The sequence below is a fragment of the Podarcis melisellensis genome (assembly GCF_964234715.1).
Source record: "Podarcis melisellensis genome assembly, chromosome: 17".
Taxonomy (NCBI): domain Eukaryota; kingdom Metazoa; phylum Chordata; class Lepidosauria; order Squamata; family Lacertidae; genus Podarcis; species Podarcis melisellensis.
This window is the reverse complement of record NC_138534.1, coordinates 8,430,146-8,448,393: the sequence shown is the minus strand read 5'-3', so window position 1 is coordinate 8,448,393 and position 18,248 is coordinate 8,430,146. Positions and strand designations below refer to the sequence as shown.

Sequence of the window (18,248 nt, the reverse complement as noted above, 5' to 3'; positions counted from 1 at the left end):
GGTTCGCCAGAAGCGGCTTAGTCATGCTGGCCACATGACCCGGAAACTGTACGCCGGCTCCCTCGGCCAATAAAGCGAGGTGAGCGCCGCAACCCCAGAGTCGTCTGCGACTGGACCTAGCGGTCAGGGGTCCCTTTACCTTTATTACCTCAAACCAAATTTGTACACAGGACTGTTTTTTTCAGCCAGAACGTGCCTGAACTCAGTTCCGGCCCCTCTCAGGTTGGCGCCATTGCCATTCTAAGACAACGAGGGAGGTGTTCATGGTGGGTTCTAGCACCTATTTTTCTAGGATAAAATAGCACTGTTTGTACAGAAAGTGAGCTGAAACAGCAATTGGCAAAGAAAGCACATCAATGATGAATTAATGATGTAAGGAGGGAGCTGCAGCCCAATATAGGAAAAGAGGTAGTAAAGGAACATCTAGCTACTTTAAATGAATTCAAATCTCCGGGGCCTGATAAGCTGCAACCAAGGGTACTAAAAGGAGCTTGCAGATGTATGTTCCTGCCCACTTTGGCAAACTGAGCCCCCCACTGTAGCAGAATCATCCCCCTCCCTCAGCCACGGTGTGTTTCTCTACTGGCCTCCAGACAGGACCCTAAGCACCATTTTAATTCCAACCACCCTCGGGGGAATGAGCATCAAGGGACATAGACTATATTCTAACCTCACCCATGGTGAGAAGAGACCCTGCAGCCCATTCTTATTTCACCTTTAATATCATGAGTTGACAAAGCAGAAGCAGTGAAGATTCCTTCCTTTTCCTTCTCTAGTTTGGGGACCTGGAAGATTGTGGCCAAGTATCAAGACTCCCCACAGGAGACCTTCAGCACGCAATTTGACGTCAAAGAATATGGTAAGGAGGACCATCTCTGCTTAGCACATTTCCTGGTTCACCACAGGCACTGTTTCCTCTTTAATCCCTTGGAAGACGCCCTTGGTTCTTCAGCTCTGCTTTGGGATTGCTCATTGAAATATACTCGGAGTCCAGTGTGGATTTCATGCTCTTTATTCAGCTCATAGTAGTGAGGAATGGAACTTCCCCCAAAATGTCTGCTTTACATACGTTATTTACACAGTGGGCCCCATGTGATTGGCTAGTTCCAGGATTCTCCTGTAGGCCAATCAGGTTGCGGATTCACTTCCACCTGGAGTTGGATTGGGTGGCTCCTGCGGACCAATCAGACTGCTGCCTTCTGGATCCTATTGTTCTAGGACCAATCAGACTGCTGCAATTTGAATCCTATTCAACTCAGAACATAACACTCATACTTTTCAAATTGCAGACACTGTCCTAAAAAAGTCACATCTCTCCTCAAATATTTATATGTTCTTCTTCCCCTATTTTTTTCTTTAGTATTGCCAAGCTTCGAAGTCATAGTGGAGCCATCGGCTAAATTTTATTACATTGACAGCAACAGGGATTTCAGAGTGTCTATCACTGCAAGGTGGGTGTCTGCAACTGTGGGAAGGTAAAGACAAGGTATTACCTGCGTGAAATAAAATTAACATATCTAGAATTAATAGCATAGCAGGGAGCAGCTGTGCCAACTGCATGTGGCAGAGGTGTCGTCACCCCCTCAATATTCCTTACCAGGGGGTTCAGCCATCCTATTAGTTAGGGGCGGGGGTGGTTGAACCACAGAGCCAAACACAGTGCAGCATCAAAGGCACTGTGCAGCAATCAAAGCCATTGAAGCTGCGTGACTCTGGGCAAGGCCTCCTCCCGACGATGTGCGTGTGTCGCGTCCCACATTGGGTGTGTGATGTCACAGGCGCCTACCAATCTTTGCCTCAGGGTAGCACCTCTGGCGGGGTGTTAATAGCAGCTCTCTCTCTCTCTCTCTCTCTCTCTCTCTCTCTCTCTCTCTCTCTCTCTGTGTGTGTGTGTGTGTTTGTGCATGGTTTATGTTGGGACCCCAGCACAGGAGGAAAGTTTTTCGGCATGATGTGAGCGCAAAAGCCCTTTCTCTCCTTGTTATTCCCAGCAGTGGCGTAGCGTGGGTTGTCAGCACCTGGGGCAAGGCAAGTAATTTGCGCCCCCTAACCCGTGGATTTGCGCCCCCTAACCCGTGGATTTGCGCCCCCTAACCCATGGATTTGCGCCCCCTAACCCTAACCCCCAGATGTTGCGCCTGGTGCGGCCGGCCCCCCCTGCACCCCCCACGCTACGCCACAGATTCCCAGCAATTGTTACTGAGAAGTATGGTGCCTCTAACAGATAGCCTTATCCTTTTTGAATTTGGCCCTTATTTGACGTTGGATTTTGTTGTTTTAGGTTCCTCTATGGGAAGAGTGTGGAGGGTATGGCCTTTGTCCTCTTTGGAGTGAAAGTGGATGGCGTCAAACACAGCATTCCAGACTCACTCCAGAGAATTCAGGTAGGGTGTGTTTATGTGTGTGTGTACTCTCTCACACATACACACATGCACAAACACATGTATCACTTGGCTTACCTCCCATTTTCCTTTTCAGATGAGTAATGGAGAAGGGGAAGGAATCCTAAGGAGAGACATCCTTCAGACTCGATTTCACAACCTCAACAATCTTATTGGGCACTCCCTCTATGTCTCTGTGACAGTGATGACAGAGTCAGGTGAGTGTCAGTCTGAAAACCAGATGGAATAGGATGGAATTTTATTATTCATTACATTTTTATACTGCCCTCCTTCTGAGGATCACAGGGCGGTTTGCAATGTAGATAGACAAAAATACACAACATAGTAACAAACAAAATACCTGTCCCTGCCCCTGCAGTTTAAAAGGCCATAGATTGTTTAATTAGCTGAAGGCTTGGGAGGAGAGGAATATTTTCGCCGGACACCTAAAGATATGTGTTGAAGGCACCAGGTGCACCTTTCTAGGGAGGGCATTCCACAAGTGGGGAGCCAGTGCAGAACTCTTGTGTGCCACCATCCAGACCTCTTGTGAATGTTGGAGTCTGACTAACCTGCTGCAGTTCATAATGTTGCTTTGAGACTATTCCACCCCTTCTGATTTGGATTTTTACAGCCAGACATTTTATTATGTAACATTATGATGCCAAAATATTTAATCTTGCAAAGAAATAATCTTCACCCAACTCCTGGAAAGAAAAATATATTGGACCTGTGTTGGAATCAGGAAACCTGATAATAAATTTGAGCTTGTTTTTAGTTCCTATCTGTATCCTTTTTGCCATTGAATGCTCAAACTTGCCTATGTAACCATGAAGTCTAGAAATCTTTCCATCTTTACAAAAAACCTGTGGTTCACAGGATTCAACTAGGGCCCAAGGGAAACACTCCCAGGTGTTCCATAGTGCAAAATGTGCTGGTTGCTGAGTTTATTTGTTGCTTCCAGAGCAGCAATTCCTCAAGTTTTCTCACCACATGCTGGGCTGGATCTAAGATATTTTGCTGCCTGCAATGAAGAAGGTCAAATGATGCTATCTACCTTGCCATTAGGGTTGACATTTTAAAGAGCCTTGCTGTATCATTTAGACACCAATTCCTGCCTTCATTTATCCATTTACAAGGCTGCAATCCCTAGCCACACTTTTCTGAAAGAACTCAGTGGAATTTACTTCTGAGTAGACCTACATTGGCTTCTCCAATTTTTAACTATTTTAGCTATTTAATTACTGAAATTTCCAAGTGGTGTACTGTTCATAAAAATGGCCAAAAAAAATACAACAACAACAATCTTTATTACGGTCCAGAGACCAACAAAACATTACAAATCAATACAGAGTTCATACAGCCTACCTTCAGGTTAATCAAGCACTTTGTTTGGAATATAGGGCTCATTTGTTCTTGCAACCACCGATAAAAACTTTGCCACTGCCAAAGTTCTAGCTTTTGTCCGGTCTTCCAGTAGGAACCTGACATAGTGAGCCTCTGACTTTCCCGGGAAAGGCACCAGCAAGGGTAGTATCAATTCAGCCCTGGCCTGCTCATACTTCGCACAATGTAACAAAATATGATTTATGGAATCGATGTCTTGAGCACACGAGCAAAGTCTGTCCTGGTAGGGAACTCCTCTCAACCTACCATCCAGCACTGCAGAGGGGAAGACATTCAGTCTGGCCTTGGTAAAAAGTCTTCGATAGTTAGGTACTGTCAGGTTTTTGATGTAAGATGTTAACTTACATATTGAACTCCTGCTGCCAGTGGACTACAGACTGCATGTGATCGAGACGCAAGTCACTGTGTGCATTGTCCCATAATCTTTGCTTTAAAGCCTTTTGGGCGCCTTCATAGCCCAGGTAATACAGTTGGGGGGGAGACAGACCAATAGAGGTGGCTTTTTTAGCCATGGTTTTCTGACATTTGCTGACAAATTCCTCATTGGTCAAATGTTGGTACAGACCCTTCCCTAGATTAAACACTGAAATCCTGAGCCAATGTCTTAGGGCAGCCCACCACGCTCTAGCTGAAATTGGGCATTCACCAGCTTCCAACAAAAGTACGGAGTTGGGGACGCAGTTAGGTACCTGCAGCAGAGATCGTATAAATTTTGCCTGAAAGCCATCTAGCTTTGGCAGGTCCCCATTATGCCAGACATTTGCTGCATACAGGAGTTGGGAAACGGGCTTTGCGTTGAAAACCCTTAAGGCTGCTGGAACATATTTGCCGCCCTTTGTGAAGAAGAATCTATGTATGGCTAAAAATACAGTGGATAAAACTAATTAAAATTCATCGTAAAAACAGAAAACCTCCTTTAAATGCCTGCTGAAAGGCTTTGAAACAATTGGAAGATTTCTCTCTCCCCGCTTGGCTTCATTCCTTCTCTGAGTCCCTTCTTCTCCTTCCTGCAGGCAGCGACATGGTGGTGACTGAGCGATCTGGCATCAGCCTTGTGACATCGCCCTATCAGATCCACTTCACGAAAACCCCCAAGTACTTCAAGCCAGGGATGCCCTTTGAACTGATGGTAATGTTCACCTGAATCCGTCTTTCTTTCATGGCCCAGTCCCAGGCTCTTGGAAATCCACAGTGGCGAACATAAGGAGCTGTGGGAAATCTCTTAAATCCATGGATGCCTTGGGGAAAAGTGGTGTTGGCTCTGCAGAGATGGCTGCATCTCACACTCATTCACCTCTTCCTTCTCAATTGCTTAGGTGTTTGTCACCAATCCTGATGGCTCCCCGGCTTCCCGTGTACCTGTGGTGACAGAGCCAATTGCAGCTGATGGAACCACCCAGGATGATGGGACAGCCAAGCTGATCCTGAACACGCCAGCAAACAGCCAAGAGCTCAGAATCACAGTGAGTCCCCCTGAGGCCGTGCCAGGTTCCCTTCAAATGCATGAATTGTGCTATTGGCAGTTCCTGTGTGTATCTTCTGCACACAGAATCAAAGCAACTGTTCACGGGGGGGTACTTAGGAATTTTTAAGGGAGGGTCCATAGCTCAGTGCATAGAGTGTTTTGTTAGCCCCAAAATGGGAAGTGAGTGAGGTCCCAACCAAAGAGGATTGACAACTTAAGTTGACAGAATATGCACAACTTACAGATTTAACATATAGAATAAGAGAGCAAGGAGAAGGCTGCAAAACATGTATTCAGTATATGGAAAATAACTATACAGCTGAAAACGCTGGCAGCATTAAGATGAATTCAGCAGAGTAAATAATTTTTGATGGATGTAAAAGTGGAAGACTGATTTGAATAGTTATACAGTGGTACCTCGGGTTACAGACGCTTCAGGTTAGACGCTTCAGGTTACAGACTCCACTAACCCAGAAATAGTACCTCGGGTTAAGAACTTCGCTTCAGGATGAGGCCCCATTAGCTAAAGTGGTACCTCAGGTTAAGAACAGTTTCAGGTTAAGAACGGACCTCCAGAATGAATTAAGTTCTTAACCCGAGGTACCACTGTAGTAAAATATGCAGGGATGTATGATATGTAAAATGAACCATGGGAAGAGAAGAAGGGAACCATTCGATATTTTAAAGTTTGTAAAATGTTTATTTGAAATTGTAAGATTGAAAATTTCATAAAAATTATTAAAATAAAAAGTGCTGGGGAACAGAACGGGAAAGTGTGGACCTGTACCTAGAAAGCACAGGGCAAAAGTGTGGATAAGCCCCTAGATAACTTTTTCCACTTTCCAATTTCTGTAGGTAAAAACCAAAGATCCCCAACTTTTAAATGAACGCCAGGCAACCAAGACCATGATAGCTACAGCGTACCAGACCCAAGGAGGGTCCGGAAATTATCTCCATTTGGCAGTCACAGCTACGGAGCTGAAGGCTGGAGACAACTTGCCTATCAATTTCAATCTGAAGGGCAACAACCAAGAAGTGCTGGATCAGATCCAATATTTCACCTATATGGTAAGTACTGGGCAGAATGGAAGCCTGAGGGCCAAGTCTCTATACGCCTGTTAATACTGAAGCTGGTGAGAGAGGTGTCTAGTCCTCATGGAAAAACAGGTTTCAGCAGTCTTTCCTACAGCACCTGCCTTCTTTGGTTGCTTTGGGTTAAGCTTCACATTACAATGGCACTTATAAAGGCATTCCCCAGAGATGGAAGGGAGACAAAGTCCTGACCTGAGAAGAATGGCTGATAAAGATGATGGATTAGGCCAAAATGGCAAAAATGACTGGGAAGATCAGAAATCAAGAAGATAGAAATTTTACTAAAGAATGGGACAAATTTATAATTTACCTCAGAGAACACTGTAAACAACTAAAAACTTTGGCAGGACAGTAACAACACTTGTAATGTAACAAGAACTATGGGAAAACAGGGATTTTTAAGAAAATGGAGAATTTTAAATGATGCAGTTAAAAGAAAAGAAAAGAAAAGAATGCAGATTTAACCCATAGAGGGGCAGAGGAAAGTCCAAGGATTCATGGAATCCTATATGTAAATTGTGAAAACCAATAAAAAATGTAAAAAGAAGAAGAAAGGTATCCCCCAAAATAAACTTTTCCATGTCGCTGTGCTCCATGAGGTGAAAAACATTTGCATTACACTTGATATGTGAGTTAGCCCAATTGCATGGAGTTTTGTTCAAACCAATCTATGCTTGCTAATCTGCTTCACGTTAAACAGGATGTCTTGTTCACCACCAGATCTTGACGAAGGGGAAAATGTTCAAGGTTGCGAGGCAGCGCAGAGAAGCAGGACAGAATTTGGTGACCTTTTCCTTGCCCATCACCCCAGAGCTCATTCCTTCCTTCCGGATTGTGGCTTACTACCAAGTGGGGAACAGTGAGATTGTGGCCGACTCTGTCTGGATGGATGTGAAGGACACCTGCATGGGAACGGTAGGTCAACTTCCTGTAACAGTGCAAGCTATTGCAGAAGTGCAATAAATACACTTCCCTCCAACCCCACTCCATCACTCACTGTTTTTAAGAGCATTTGGAATGAGAGTCCTCTCACAGTTTTGTTTCACTTTGGGTTAGAAAATGAGTAGAACCTTACAATGTACGTGCAAATGTTTTAACCCATAATAACTAAAATGGGAGGGGGAAAAGAAATTCAGCTCATATTTCAATGCAAAACCACTGAATCTGTCCAATCTGAAACAATAGGAGAACCAAAATGCAGCTATTCTTTGAAATTTGCATTTCTCTGAATGTTCTCAAGCACTTCTCCAACCAAATAATGCATCCACAGAGGTGTTATATTAGAGGAATGTGTGCATATGATATGTGGGAAAGGACATAATATATAAAAAACCAGCATATTAAATTTGTTATATTCCTGCAAAAATGTGCATTTTAGGAAAAATTGCATATAAAAATGTGCACATGTATGTATGCACATATTAGGAGGAATTATGAATTGTCATGAGGTATTTTAAAAGGTACAATTACAGAAAATTAAATTTAATATTAGAGAAATGATAAACTCGGAGAAACAAAAATAGACAAATTCTTCCATCCTACCAAATACGTGTTTCTTCACACATACATAAAAAATGAACACCTGTCATCGTACAGCCCCCTTCATTGGAGGATTTGTACTGTGGTCTAAACCACAGAGCCTAGGGCTTGCCGATCAGAAGGCTGGTGGTTCGAATCCCCGTGACGGGGTGAGCTCCCGTTGCTCGGTGCCAGCTCCTGCCAACCTAGCAATTCGAAAGCACGTCAAAGTGCAAGTAGATAAATAGGTACCGCTCTGGTGGGAAGGTAAACGGTGTTTCCGTGCACTGCTTTGGTTCGTCAGAAGTGGCTTAGTCATGCTGGCCACATGACTGTACGTCGGCTCCCTTGGCCAGTAAAGCGAGATGAGCGCCTCAACCCCAGAGTCGTCTGTGACTGGACTTAATGGTCAGGGGTCCCTTTACCTTTACTGCCATTTTACAATCCTGGATTTTCATGAAGATGAGGTCAGGTAGGGGAGCTGAAGAGAAAGCAGGTTGCACAACAGCAGTGACAATGGCAGGGCTGTTGGAAAGGAAAGACACTGAAAATGGAAAGAAGTGGAAGAGGTCCGAACCGATTGGGAAGGGAAGTTTGTGTCATTGAAATTCTACTCAATATTGATCCAGAGTGGATTTCAACATATAGTTAGCAGAGTAAAAACGTAAACACATTGCAGGATTCTCTAAAAATAGACCAGAGGCAATTGTATTTCATCCAATAGAGCTATATTGCTACTGAAGGCGAATGAGCATAATGGTCACAAATCCAATACATTTAGGATTGGCACTGTCCATAAGAAATCCAGTTGCAGCAGACTTAACTTAAACCTACAACTACTTATAATTATAAACTTTAACACTATATACGGAACACCACGCCAGAAGGAAAAGAGATGGAATGAGAGAATGAAACCCAGGCTCCTTCTTGCCTCACTATTGACAAAAAAGAGATAACAGAACCAGTTTAAGCCTTCTCAGAAGGAATAACCCAAATATCAGTAACCTTCTGCTTGCTTCTTTCACACAGAGAAGCTTCCAGAATTCTCTTGAATTTATTAGAATAGGAAAGATCCCTGCACATCAGATCAATACTTTCTACACCAAGAAATTCAAAGTGAGAGTTTGTTTCTACTCTTTTAAATGTCAACAAGGAGAAATAGCAGAGATGGGTACAGAACAGAAGCTAACACTAAAATGCTAACATAACAAAGTTTTCCTCAGCTCTCTTCTTGCTATACTGAAACCTTGCTTTAAACTGCCAATTTTCCTCCTCAGTGGGTCATCCCCCCCCCCACACTGCTGCTGCTATCTCTACTCAACCTTGGCCATTGTTGAAAACCAACCTGTCAGGGAACTGACATTGGAGCCAGAAGTGGAGGCAGGGCTCCCAAGCGATGCCCGAGAAGGGCCAAGCAGGGAGAGAGGGAACTCATCGGCTGGGGAAGAAAATCAGCGTAACACCAGGGATAAAGGGGGGCGGATGGGGGAATCGGAGAGGGGGCTCCAGGACTCTTCGCCGGAGACCAGCGGGGAGAGCACAGGTCCTCCGCTACCCACACCCACCCTGCGCGGAAGACTTCCGCGCAGGGAAAGTAGGCGTAGACTTGGCGTCAAAGAACTTCTTTGCTGGAAGAAGTTCAAGAAACGCCCACTGACAGATTCTGCTAGTGACTGAACAGCCACGAAGTGAAGGGCTGTCCAGCCAGGAAAGGTTTAACCAGGCTACCTAGCCAGGAGTGGCGGCAACTTACGCACGAGCAACCCCATATAACCATTACACAACCTTTTCCTGTCAGCGTGTCTCCATCCCTGCCTCTGCTTCCTTTCCTCAGCTGCCATGTGTGTGAGAAATAAAGGATTCAGAGCCCTCAAATATTCCATAGTACTTTCACAGAATGTATTTCCTGGCATCATATGCTGTCTTCAACATGAAGTTCCAGATTCAATCAAGTAATTTAGAACAGGTATTTTATTAACAGGCAAACATCCATAGATGTACAACTGAACTGAACCTTCTCTAAATGAACAGGCTAACTGACAGGCTTGCTTTTAAGATTACAGTATATTCATCTTACGCATATCCAATTTATGTGCTCCAAATGTCACTGTTTACCAGGTTGCACAGTGTTGATTGGCTGTCTGATCAGGATGCTACCCTTTGCTTGTCCCCTTGTTCAGCTCTCGGAGAAGGAAACGTAGGGGAGATTGGCAAAGGATCTTTACAAATATTTAAAAGACTGACTTAATATAAAATAGCGATTCTTCTTCCCTCCCAAGACAGTCATTCAGGCACTTTCCCTGCCACAGAACTGAACTTCTTTGTTCCCTTGTTCAAGCAGCTGGTTGTGAAAGGAGAACATCGGGAAGATGACCAGATCCACGAGCCAGGAGATCAAGTGTCTATCAAACTCGAAGGAGATGCAAATGCTTGGGTTGGTCTTGTGGCTGTGGACAAAGGAGTCTATGTGCTTAACAAGAAGTACAAGCTTACACAAAGCAAGGTGAGGCCGGGAACGAGGCATGATGACACAAGAATGTACAAAATTCAGTTGGTAAAGGCACATTCGCCAGGGCAGGGGCTGTTGGAGATTGATTGGGAAATGTACACAATTACTTCTTCATGTAAGAATTATGTGCACGTTCTCCATGAGGCCTGGATGAATGTGCACAATGGTGGATTGTGATGTACATTAACCATTCACCTTACATTTCCCCTTAACATTTATTGATTGATCTCCCCCTCTCATACTGTGCCTGCTCCATGTCAGATATGGGACTCAGTGGAAAAGAGGGATATTGGATGTACAGCCGGCAGTGGCAGGAACAATCTGGGTGTGTTTGAAGACGCTGGACTTGCCCTGGTGACCAGCAATAAGCTTTCCACGCAACAGAGATCAGGTATTATTGGGGAGGGTGTTGGTGCCGGTGAGATGGCAAAGGAGTGAGAAAGACCTTTCACCTAAGAGCAGGGCCTAGACCAGCGGTTCTCAACCTATGGGTCCCCAGATGTTGTTGGACTACAACTCCCATCATCCCTGACCACTGGTCATGCTGGCTAGGAATGATGGGAGTTGTAGTCCAACAACATCTGGGGACCCACAGGTTGAGAAACACTGGCCTAGACTCTTTTCTGGCTCAAGTGCTAGCATGGCATTGGCTGCAGGTTATGCCCCAGGATGCCAGGCAGGGGGTGGGGTGGGGGTGCAGGTTCTTGGACTGAACTGTCCCACTACCCCCCACTGTGTGATATGCAAATACACGTGACAAATCTCAAAAGACTGCTATTTCTAAGAAACAGCTTCAGGACAATCAGCAATACTCCACATTGCACCCCCTGTAAGATGTCTTAATGAGAAATGGCAGCTATCAGGAGTTCATTGTCACATGTGTAACATGTAGTTGAGCCTTACATAATGGGACTCGGTGGGAACCACTTTTACGTAAACACGCATAAAGTCAGTCTCCAAAAGAATTAGAATTCAGTGGCACTAACATCTTATTTCAGTTCCAAACAATTAGTTCCTGTTCCTCCCTTTTCTACTCCAGATCCAAAGTGCCCTCAGCCTGCAAGACGCCGCCGCCGCTCTGTACAGCTCATTGAATCTAAAGCAAGTAAAGGTATGTGATGCATGGCAAAGGCTTCATCGGCAAGAACGGTGGAGAATTTTGCAATCACTGAACATGAATTCCAGTTCTTCTCCAAAATCTCTCATTCAGCTACTAAATGAACCCATTGATTTCCACACGAGTATTAATGAACATTATCAATGCCAACTTGTTAAATAAATCCAACAAAATTAATGACACTCTTTCTGAACCCAGAACATATTTAACAATGATTTCTTACACTAACATTGCTCCGTTCATTGTCTTTGTTTTGGAGTGATGGTAGGCATTCACATTTATTGTGATGCACTAGTCCTAGATCCTGCTGAGTTCCAGAAGAGGGGATTTTTTTTCCAGAAATATTGTAACTTGGAGATGTGATTTTAACTGACCTGACCTCAGAGGTTTCAGAAAGCGATTCAGTGCCTGTTTCCTCAGAAGGGATGGTGGGTTGGAGTGGTGTCAAAACTGCTTCCTGATTCTGCTGAGCCACTTGGTCAGAATCAATTCACTCTACAATGGCTAACAAATCAATATTTACCCTTCAGGCTTCCTAAAACGCAATCCCTCTTCGCAATGTTTTATACCCATCCAACAGTTTCACTCTTTCAGGCATTCCCGGCATATGCCACCCTTTCTCAACTTTTGGGCCTTAGATGTTGTTGGACTACAACTTCCATAATCCCTGACCGCTGGTTGTGCTAGCTAGGGATGATGGGAGTTGTAGTCCATAAACATATGGGGACCCAAGTGTGGCGTTCGTACGGAGCCCCCGGTCGTCTCATGGACTATTGACCCGTACACCACTAATCCGCTGCCACCAACCAGGTCCTCTCTGGTAAAATCACTTCAGTCTCAATCAGCTTTTCAATTAATAAAGAAGAGTGTATTTTATTTCAGACATAAAACAAAACTTTTACAGCATACCAAACGGTGTTCCTCTTTACTTTCTTAGTCTTATGTTCCTCTCTCTATCTCTGCTACCTCCCCACACTCAAGGACCAACCGCCCTAACTGTCTCTCTATTACCAACTGCCTTTCCCAACCAGCCAACCCATGAAACCCAACCAACTGCCCACCAACAACTCCCAACAAACTCCTCCCAGAACTCCTCTCAGAACCAGTTTTATAGACCCACTGACTCCATATATGTTAACGTCACACCAAGGCTGAGAAACGCTGCCTTATATGCTCCACCATCTCACCACCATCAGGAGAATCCAAAACAATAACATTCATAGCATTTATTTAAACTAGGAGCTACACATCTGCTTATCTTGCTTACCAGCCCCACCTACCCCCCACCCCCACTTGCCAACTCTCCCACTTCCTTTACACCCCACTCAACCCCTATCTCCTCACAGTTTACCTTACCCGCTCATTCCCATGATCTCCAGTCGCTGCCACCACTGGAGGGGGGTGGAGACACAGAAAGAATCCCCTCCATTGCTTCTGCCAGTGGCAGCAGTGATGACAAGGAGAGCATGATAACACCTTCTTGGGTTTCTCACTGCCTGGCCAACCCGACTTCTCACTTGGCCTGCTTGTATGCCTCCTTGGACTGCCTGCCTCCTATTGGCAGCCATGCAAACTACAGCATGACAACATCTTATATTATTACTATAGAATAAGATAACAGCTTTCTTCTGATGCCTGTTGGGAGTAGGAAAACAACAGTGGTATGGGAAACATTCTTTGATATTTCCCATGTTGTTTGCATATTTCAGCTGGCCAATTTCAGAATCGGACACTAAGGAAGTGTTGTGAAGACGGCATGCATGAGAACCCCATGGGCTACAGCTGTGAAAAGCGTATACAATACATTGTGGATCAGACTGAGTGCCAGAATGTTTTCCTTGAATGTTGCCGCTTCATCAGAGACATATTGAATGAGAATGAGCAGGATGAAGAACTGATACTGGCAAGAAGCAAGTAGATTTTTAATAATAATAATAATAATAATAATAATAATAATAATAATTCAGAGGCGCACTATTGGGGAGATGGTAAGTAAGTCTCTCAGAACACTATGGAAGGGCTGCAAAACCCTTTGTTACTTATGTGATCCCATTGCCCTATCTGACACTTTCTGCTTATGTAAAGATTGGGCCCTGGTCTGAGGAGACTGCAGATTTGACAGAAGGAAAGGGAATGAGAGAGGGGTGAAAGGAGTGAAGAGAAAGCAGAAGGACATGAGAAGAGAAGACACAAGGGCATGCACAAACGCAGTTGCACCCTTTTGGACATTGTTTCAGGTGGAGAGGAGCATCTTTAGATCAAACCAAAAGCCTCATAAAAACAGTGGACATTAAGTGTTTGATGGAAAGGAGGTGCTACATAGGTGTTCTGGGAAGGAATTCAAGGTGTGTGACGGCTTAGAGTTTAATATAGTCTTGATTTAAGCCTGGTCTATACATGCAGAAAAATTAGTAGAACTCCTGAGGTGGTAGAATAGACTACTATTTTTAACCTCAAGAGGGTGCATGTGTGCCATTTATGAATGTCTTCCTGCTACAATAACTCCCTGCAAGTACAGTCGTAACTTGGATCTCAAATGCCTTGGCTCCCGAACAAATCGGCTCCCGAATGATTGAAACCTGGAAGTCAGTGTTCCGGTTTTCGAGTGATTTTCGGAAGCCGAATATCCTGCACTGCTTCCGCGGCTTCCGATTGGCTGCAGGAGCTTCCTGCAGCCAATCAGAAGCCACACTTTGGTTTCCAAACATTTTGGAAGTTGAACGGACTTCTGGAATGGATTCCGTTCGACTTCTAAGGTACGACTGTACGAAATTTTCTACGTGCAAAGAGTTCTTAAAAAACGAAACAAAACTCAAGCCAAGCAGTATTAAAGAGTGTACAAAACCTCCTGCAGTGATCTAGCCCATTCTGTTGCCTCAAGAATCTCTTATAGTTTTGCTCAGGGGGAAGCACTTCTTTTGTTCGCCCGCTCAACCCAATGCCACAGGAATTAAGTTAAAACTTTCACCTCCAAAACGCAGCCCTGAGCACTGTGCTGCCTGATGCCTCTGTTGCGCAGCCCCAACGCTGTGCAAACAATGGAATACGGGAGATGTCGGGAGAGATAAAATAAAGTACTTCTTTACACACAACACATGGTTAAACTTTGGCACTTGCTCCTGCAGGGATGGAGTTCTGGCCATCAACCTAGATAGCTTTAACAGAGGATAGGGCAAATTCATGGAGGAGAGGGCTTTCAAATTCATGGTGGAGAGGGCTTTCAATGGCTACTAGCCCTAAAGGCTAAACTCTGCTTCCACAGATGGTGGCAGCAATTATTCTGAACAGTGCCGGATATACGTATAAGCTATAGCTTAGGGCCCCACTCTCTTGGGGGCCCCCCAAAATTAAAGGAAAAAATAAACTGGATGTACATTTCCAAAATATAATATAACAAACAAATAAAACAAAACCTACAAACAGCAACAGTATTTTGTGTTGTGTAGGCTCCTATGATGTAAAGTCATGGGCCCCGCCTGCTAGCCTGCTCCCTAAAATATCACTGGTTTGCTCATTTCTATATATAGGGTGCCTACATTCTGCATGGACTGGTTGCATGGCAACATGTGCAAATGGCTTTAGATACCTATTAGGTCCATAAATGACCATATAGCATATATTCAACACAAAAAACAGCGGCAATTTGTTGTTGACAAAGGATAGCTGGACATATAAAGGGCCCCATTGCCTTCAGTAGCTTAGGGCCTCATCAAACCTAAGTCCGGCCCTCCTTCTGAACACCAGTTGCTAAAACCACTGGAGGATTTTGTGCTTCAATCCTGCTAGCGGGTTTCACACAGGCTTCCGCTTGGCCACTGTGAACCGAATGCTGGACTAGTGGGGCCTGATCCAGGAGGGTTTTCCTTATATCAGTGGCAGGGGCCATAGTGGGGCCTTTGTAGCTGCCTTTCCACAGCAGGACTGTGGTGTTCAACAATATGAATGCTGCTGAGGCGATATGCATTAGCCTGCCAAGCATGTTGAGATGGTGGCCTGACGTGTTCTTTTACTGAAGCTGCTGCTCTTAATGAGAACGAACCCAGAAGTCAAGTTTTGGGTCTGTTGGTCACTTATTGCAGGGACTTCACAGTAACAAAGGCCATTGCAGCTAAGTCTTTGTCTCCCGTTTTCCCAGGTGACTTTGAGGATGATTTCTTAGCTGATGAAGACATCACTTCTAGAACTCAGTTTCCAGAGAGCTGGTTATGGCGAACAGAACAGCTGACTGCACCTCCTAATGATCAAGGGTACAAAGATGTTATGGCTATGTTCTCCTTTGGAGCCTAGCGTCTGCTCTCCAGACCTAGGCTGCAATCCTACAAGGTGTGATTGGAAAGTTCGGTGGATGGTCACAGAAATCGGACAGCGAGAAAAATTTGAACATACGTACATACCTTACATGCCTTCAAAGTAGGCCCCCTCAGATACAATGCACCGTTGACAACGTTCGTATAACTGTTGGAAACTTCTGGAGAAGTCCTCTTTTCATATTGCTTTCAGTTCCCTCGTCATAGCAGCTTGGACATGTGAAATGTTGGAAAATCTGTGTCCTTTCAGTGCAGATTTCAGTTTTGGAAAAAAAGAAAGAAATCCAGTGGGGCCAGATCGGAGAATATGGAGGATGGGACAACTCAGTAACCTCAGTAATGATTTCACATGGAATATGCAATTTTTCCGCCATCATTTGGATGAACAAATGCCAATCCCGCATCAATAACTCACAAACTCTGTCAACATTTGCCACCGTTCTGCTCATTGATGGTCTGCCAGACCTAGGGTCATCTTTGATGGTTTGCTGCCTTTCATGGAATCTCTCAAACCACTCATACACTGTTTTTGAGTTACAGCTTCATCTCCATACACAATTGTGAGCATTTCGTGGGTTTCTGATGCCAATCGTATGTTTGAATATTTATCACTGTCCGATTTCTGTGACCATTCACTGAACTATCTAGCCACACCTTGTATATCCATTTACTTGTAGCAAGAACCATTTAACTCTGAAGAAGTGTGCATGCACACAAAAGCTCATACCAAGAACTGACTTAGTTGGTCTTTAAGGTGCTACTGGAAGGAATTTTTTTTGTTTTGACTATGGCAGACCAACACGGCTACCTATCTGTAACATTTAACTCATGTACACACACACACACACACACACACAGTGCAAGAGAGAGGATTATGCTATATAGCTAGCTTGACAATAATTCCTTTTTCCCAAAGGCTAGGTATCTCGACAAGAGACTCTTCAACACCTTCACCAAAACTACAGTTCCCAGGATTCTTTAGAGTAGGGGTAACCAATGTGGGTACCGCTAGATGTTGCAGGACTCCAACTCCCATAAGCCTCAGCCAGCACTGCCAATAGTCAGGAATGAAGGGAGTTGTTCTCCAAAACAGCTGCATGGCATCATGTGAGCTAGTCCTACTTTGAACGCTAAGCTTGTATGGAGCCGATATCTATCCATCACACAATTTGTCAAAGAGGAAGAGCAGGGTGTAAGATGTAGTTTTAATATGAAGGATGGTGGCTAAAACACTTGGTTCAGAGCAAACACACATGAGGCATGAGGAAAGCCCACCAGAATTATACTGGTATGGTCTTAGCTGTCTCAGAGCTTGGTCCCAGCGGCGGAGGAAGCCGTTCGGGCGCGTGGGGTGGCACACCCAGGAGCAGGGCAAGGGCAGGGCAAGCCACCTATGGGGTGGGGCACACCGCGGGGCCTCCAGAGTGCCTGCCTCCTCCCACTCAGCCACCCTACAGCTGGGGGGAGGCAGCGGGCAGACCGTTTGGACAGCACGGAGCCTGCGCGCGCCCAAGCCACTGGGCACCGCGGTGAGTGCTGCCTGGCATTTTGTCACCCCCCTCAGTGGTGACACCCAGGGCGGACCACACCCACTGCACCCCCCTTCCTCCACCCCTGCTTGGTCCCTAGAGCTTTAGGTAAAACCTGGATGGAACTCTTCCAAACTCTGGTCAGCTGGAACAAATAAAACATGGATTGATCACCTCAACATATGTAAGAACAGAGATGACCGAACATGCCTCAATCCATTCCAATATCTATTCACATTTTCAATGGGTATTTTCTATTCCACAGCAACTGATTTATTTTGCACAAGTCTACATTCCATTCTGATGTCTACTGATATGATAATATATGTAATTTATTTTTTAATTTTTTTTTACATAGCACCCAATACACATGCATTATCTTAGCCACCAACAGATATTTGCTTATCCATTATGTTCCCTGTGTAGCAGCTGCACTCAGGTATGACATGGTAACCTTTCTCGTTGTTCCTAGGATCTCATCCAAAACAATACCTGTTTACCTGAAGGATTCAATCACCACCTGGGAGGTGCTGGCTGTGAGCATTTCAGACACAAAAGGTGAAGAAAGAGCAGGTGGGAGGCAGGGGCTGGGGAGATGATGCCAGGCCACACTCTTCCTTGACAAAAATCTAGGATGGGCAATGTTCAAGTTCTTTTGATTTTTCAACCTGCTTCCTTCCCTGTTGGCCCGCCTTGCAGGGATCTGTGTGGCTGACCCTTACGAGATAACTGTCAGGAAGAACTTCTTCATCGATCTACGGCTACCCTATTCAGTAGTGAGGAATGAACAGGTGGAGATCCGAGCTGTTCTCTACAACTATAGGAGGCGGGATCTCAGAGTAAGTGCAAGCTTTTGGCAGAAGCATTTGATGTTGATGATTTCATGCTTAATTGGTTTTACGCAAATTGTGTGTTGCCTGTTT

The 18,248-nt window shown here is 44.8% G+C and overlaps 1 protein-coding gene across 2 annotated transcripts in view; it reads left to right on the top strand.

The window, feature by feature from the left end:
- The window catches only part of LOC309359736 (A.superbus venom factor 1-like), a 56,414-nt gene that overhangs the window by 5,917 nt on the left and 32,249 nt on the right, over nucleotides 1–18,248 (top strand). For both annotated transcript variants that reach the window (XM_081893698.1, XM_081893697.1), the window contains exons 6-20: nucleotides 777–859; nucleotides 1,361–1,451; nucleotides 2,282–2,384; nucleotides 2,479–2,599; nucleotides 4,802–4,917; nucleotides 5,105–5,251; nucleotides 6,109–6,321; nucleotides 7,066–7,260; nucleotides 10,205–10,366; nucleotides 10,634–10,763; nucleotides 11,412–11,483; nucleotides 13,199–13,399; nucleotides 15,625–15,736; nucleotides 17,798–17,883; nucleotides 18,025–18,164. In XM_081893698.1, the coding sequence (XP_081749824.1) occupies nucleotides 777–859; nucleotides 1,361–1,451; nucleotides 2,282–2,384; nucleotides 2,479–2,599; nucleotides 4,802–4,917; nucleotides 5,105–5,251; nucleotides 6,109–6,321; nucleotides 7,066–7,260; nucleotides 10,205–10,366; nucleotides 10,634–10,763; nucleotides 11,412–11,483; nucleotides 13,199–13,399; nucleotides 15,625–15,736; nucleotides 17,798–17,883; nucleotides 18,025–18,164 (1,972 nt within the window). The remainder of the gene's footprint in view (nucleotides 1–776; nucleotides 860–1,360; nucleotides 1,452–2,281; nucleotides 2,385–2,478; nucleotides 2,600–4,801; nucleotides 4,918–5,104; nucleotides 5,252–6,108; nucleotides 6,322–7,065; nucleotides 7,261–10,204; nucleotides 10,367–10,633; nucleotides 10,764–11,411; nucleotides 11,484–13,198; nucleotides 13,400–15,624; nucleotides 15,737–17,797; nucleotides 17,884–18,024; nucleotides 18,165–18,248) is intronic.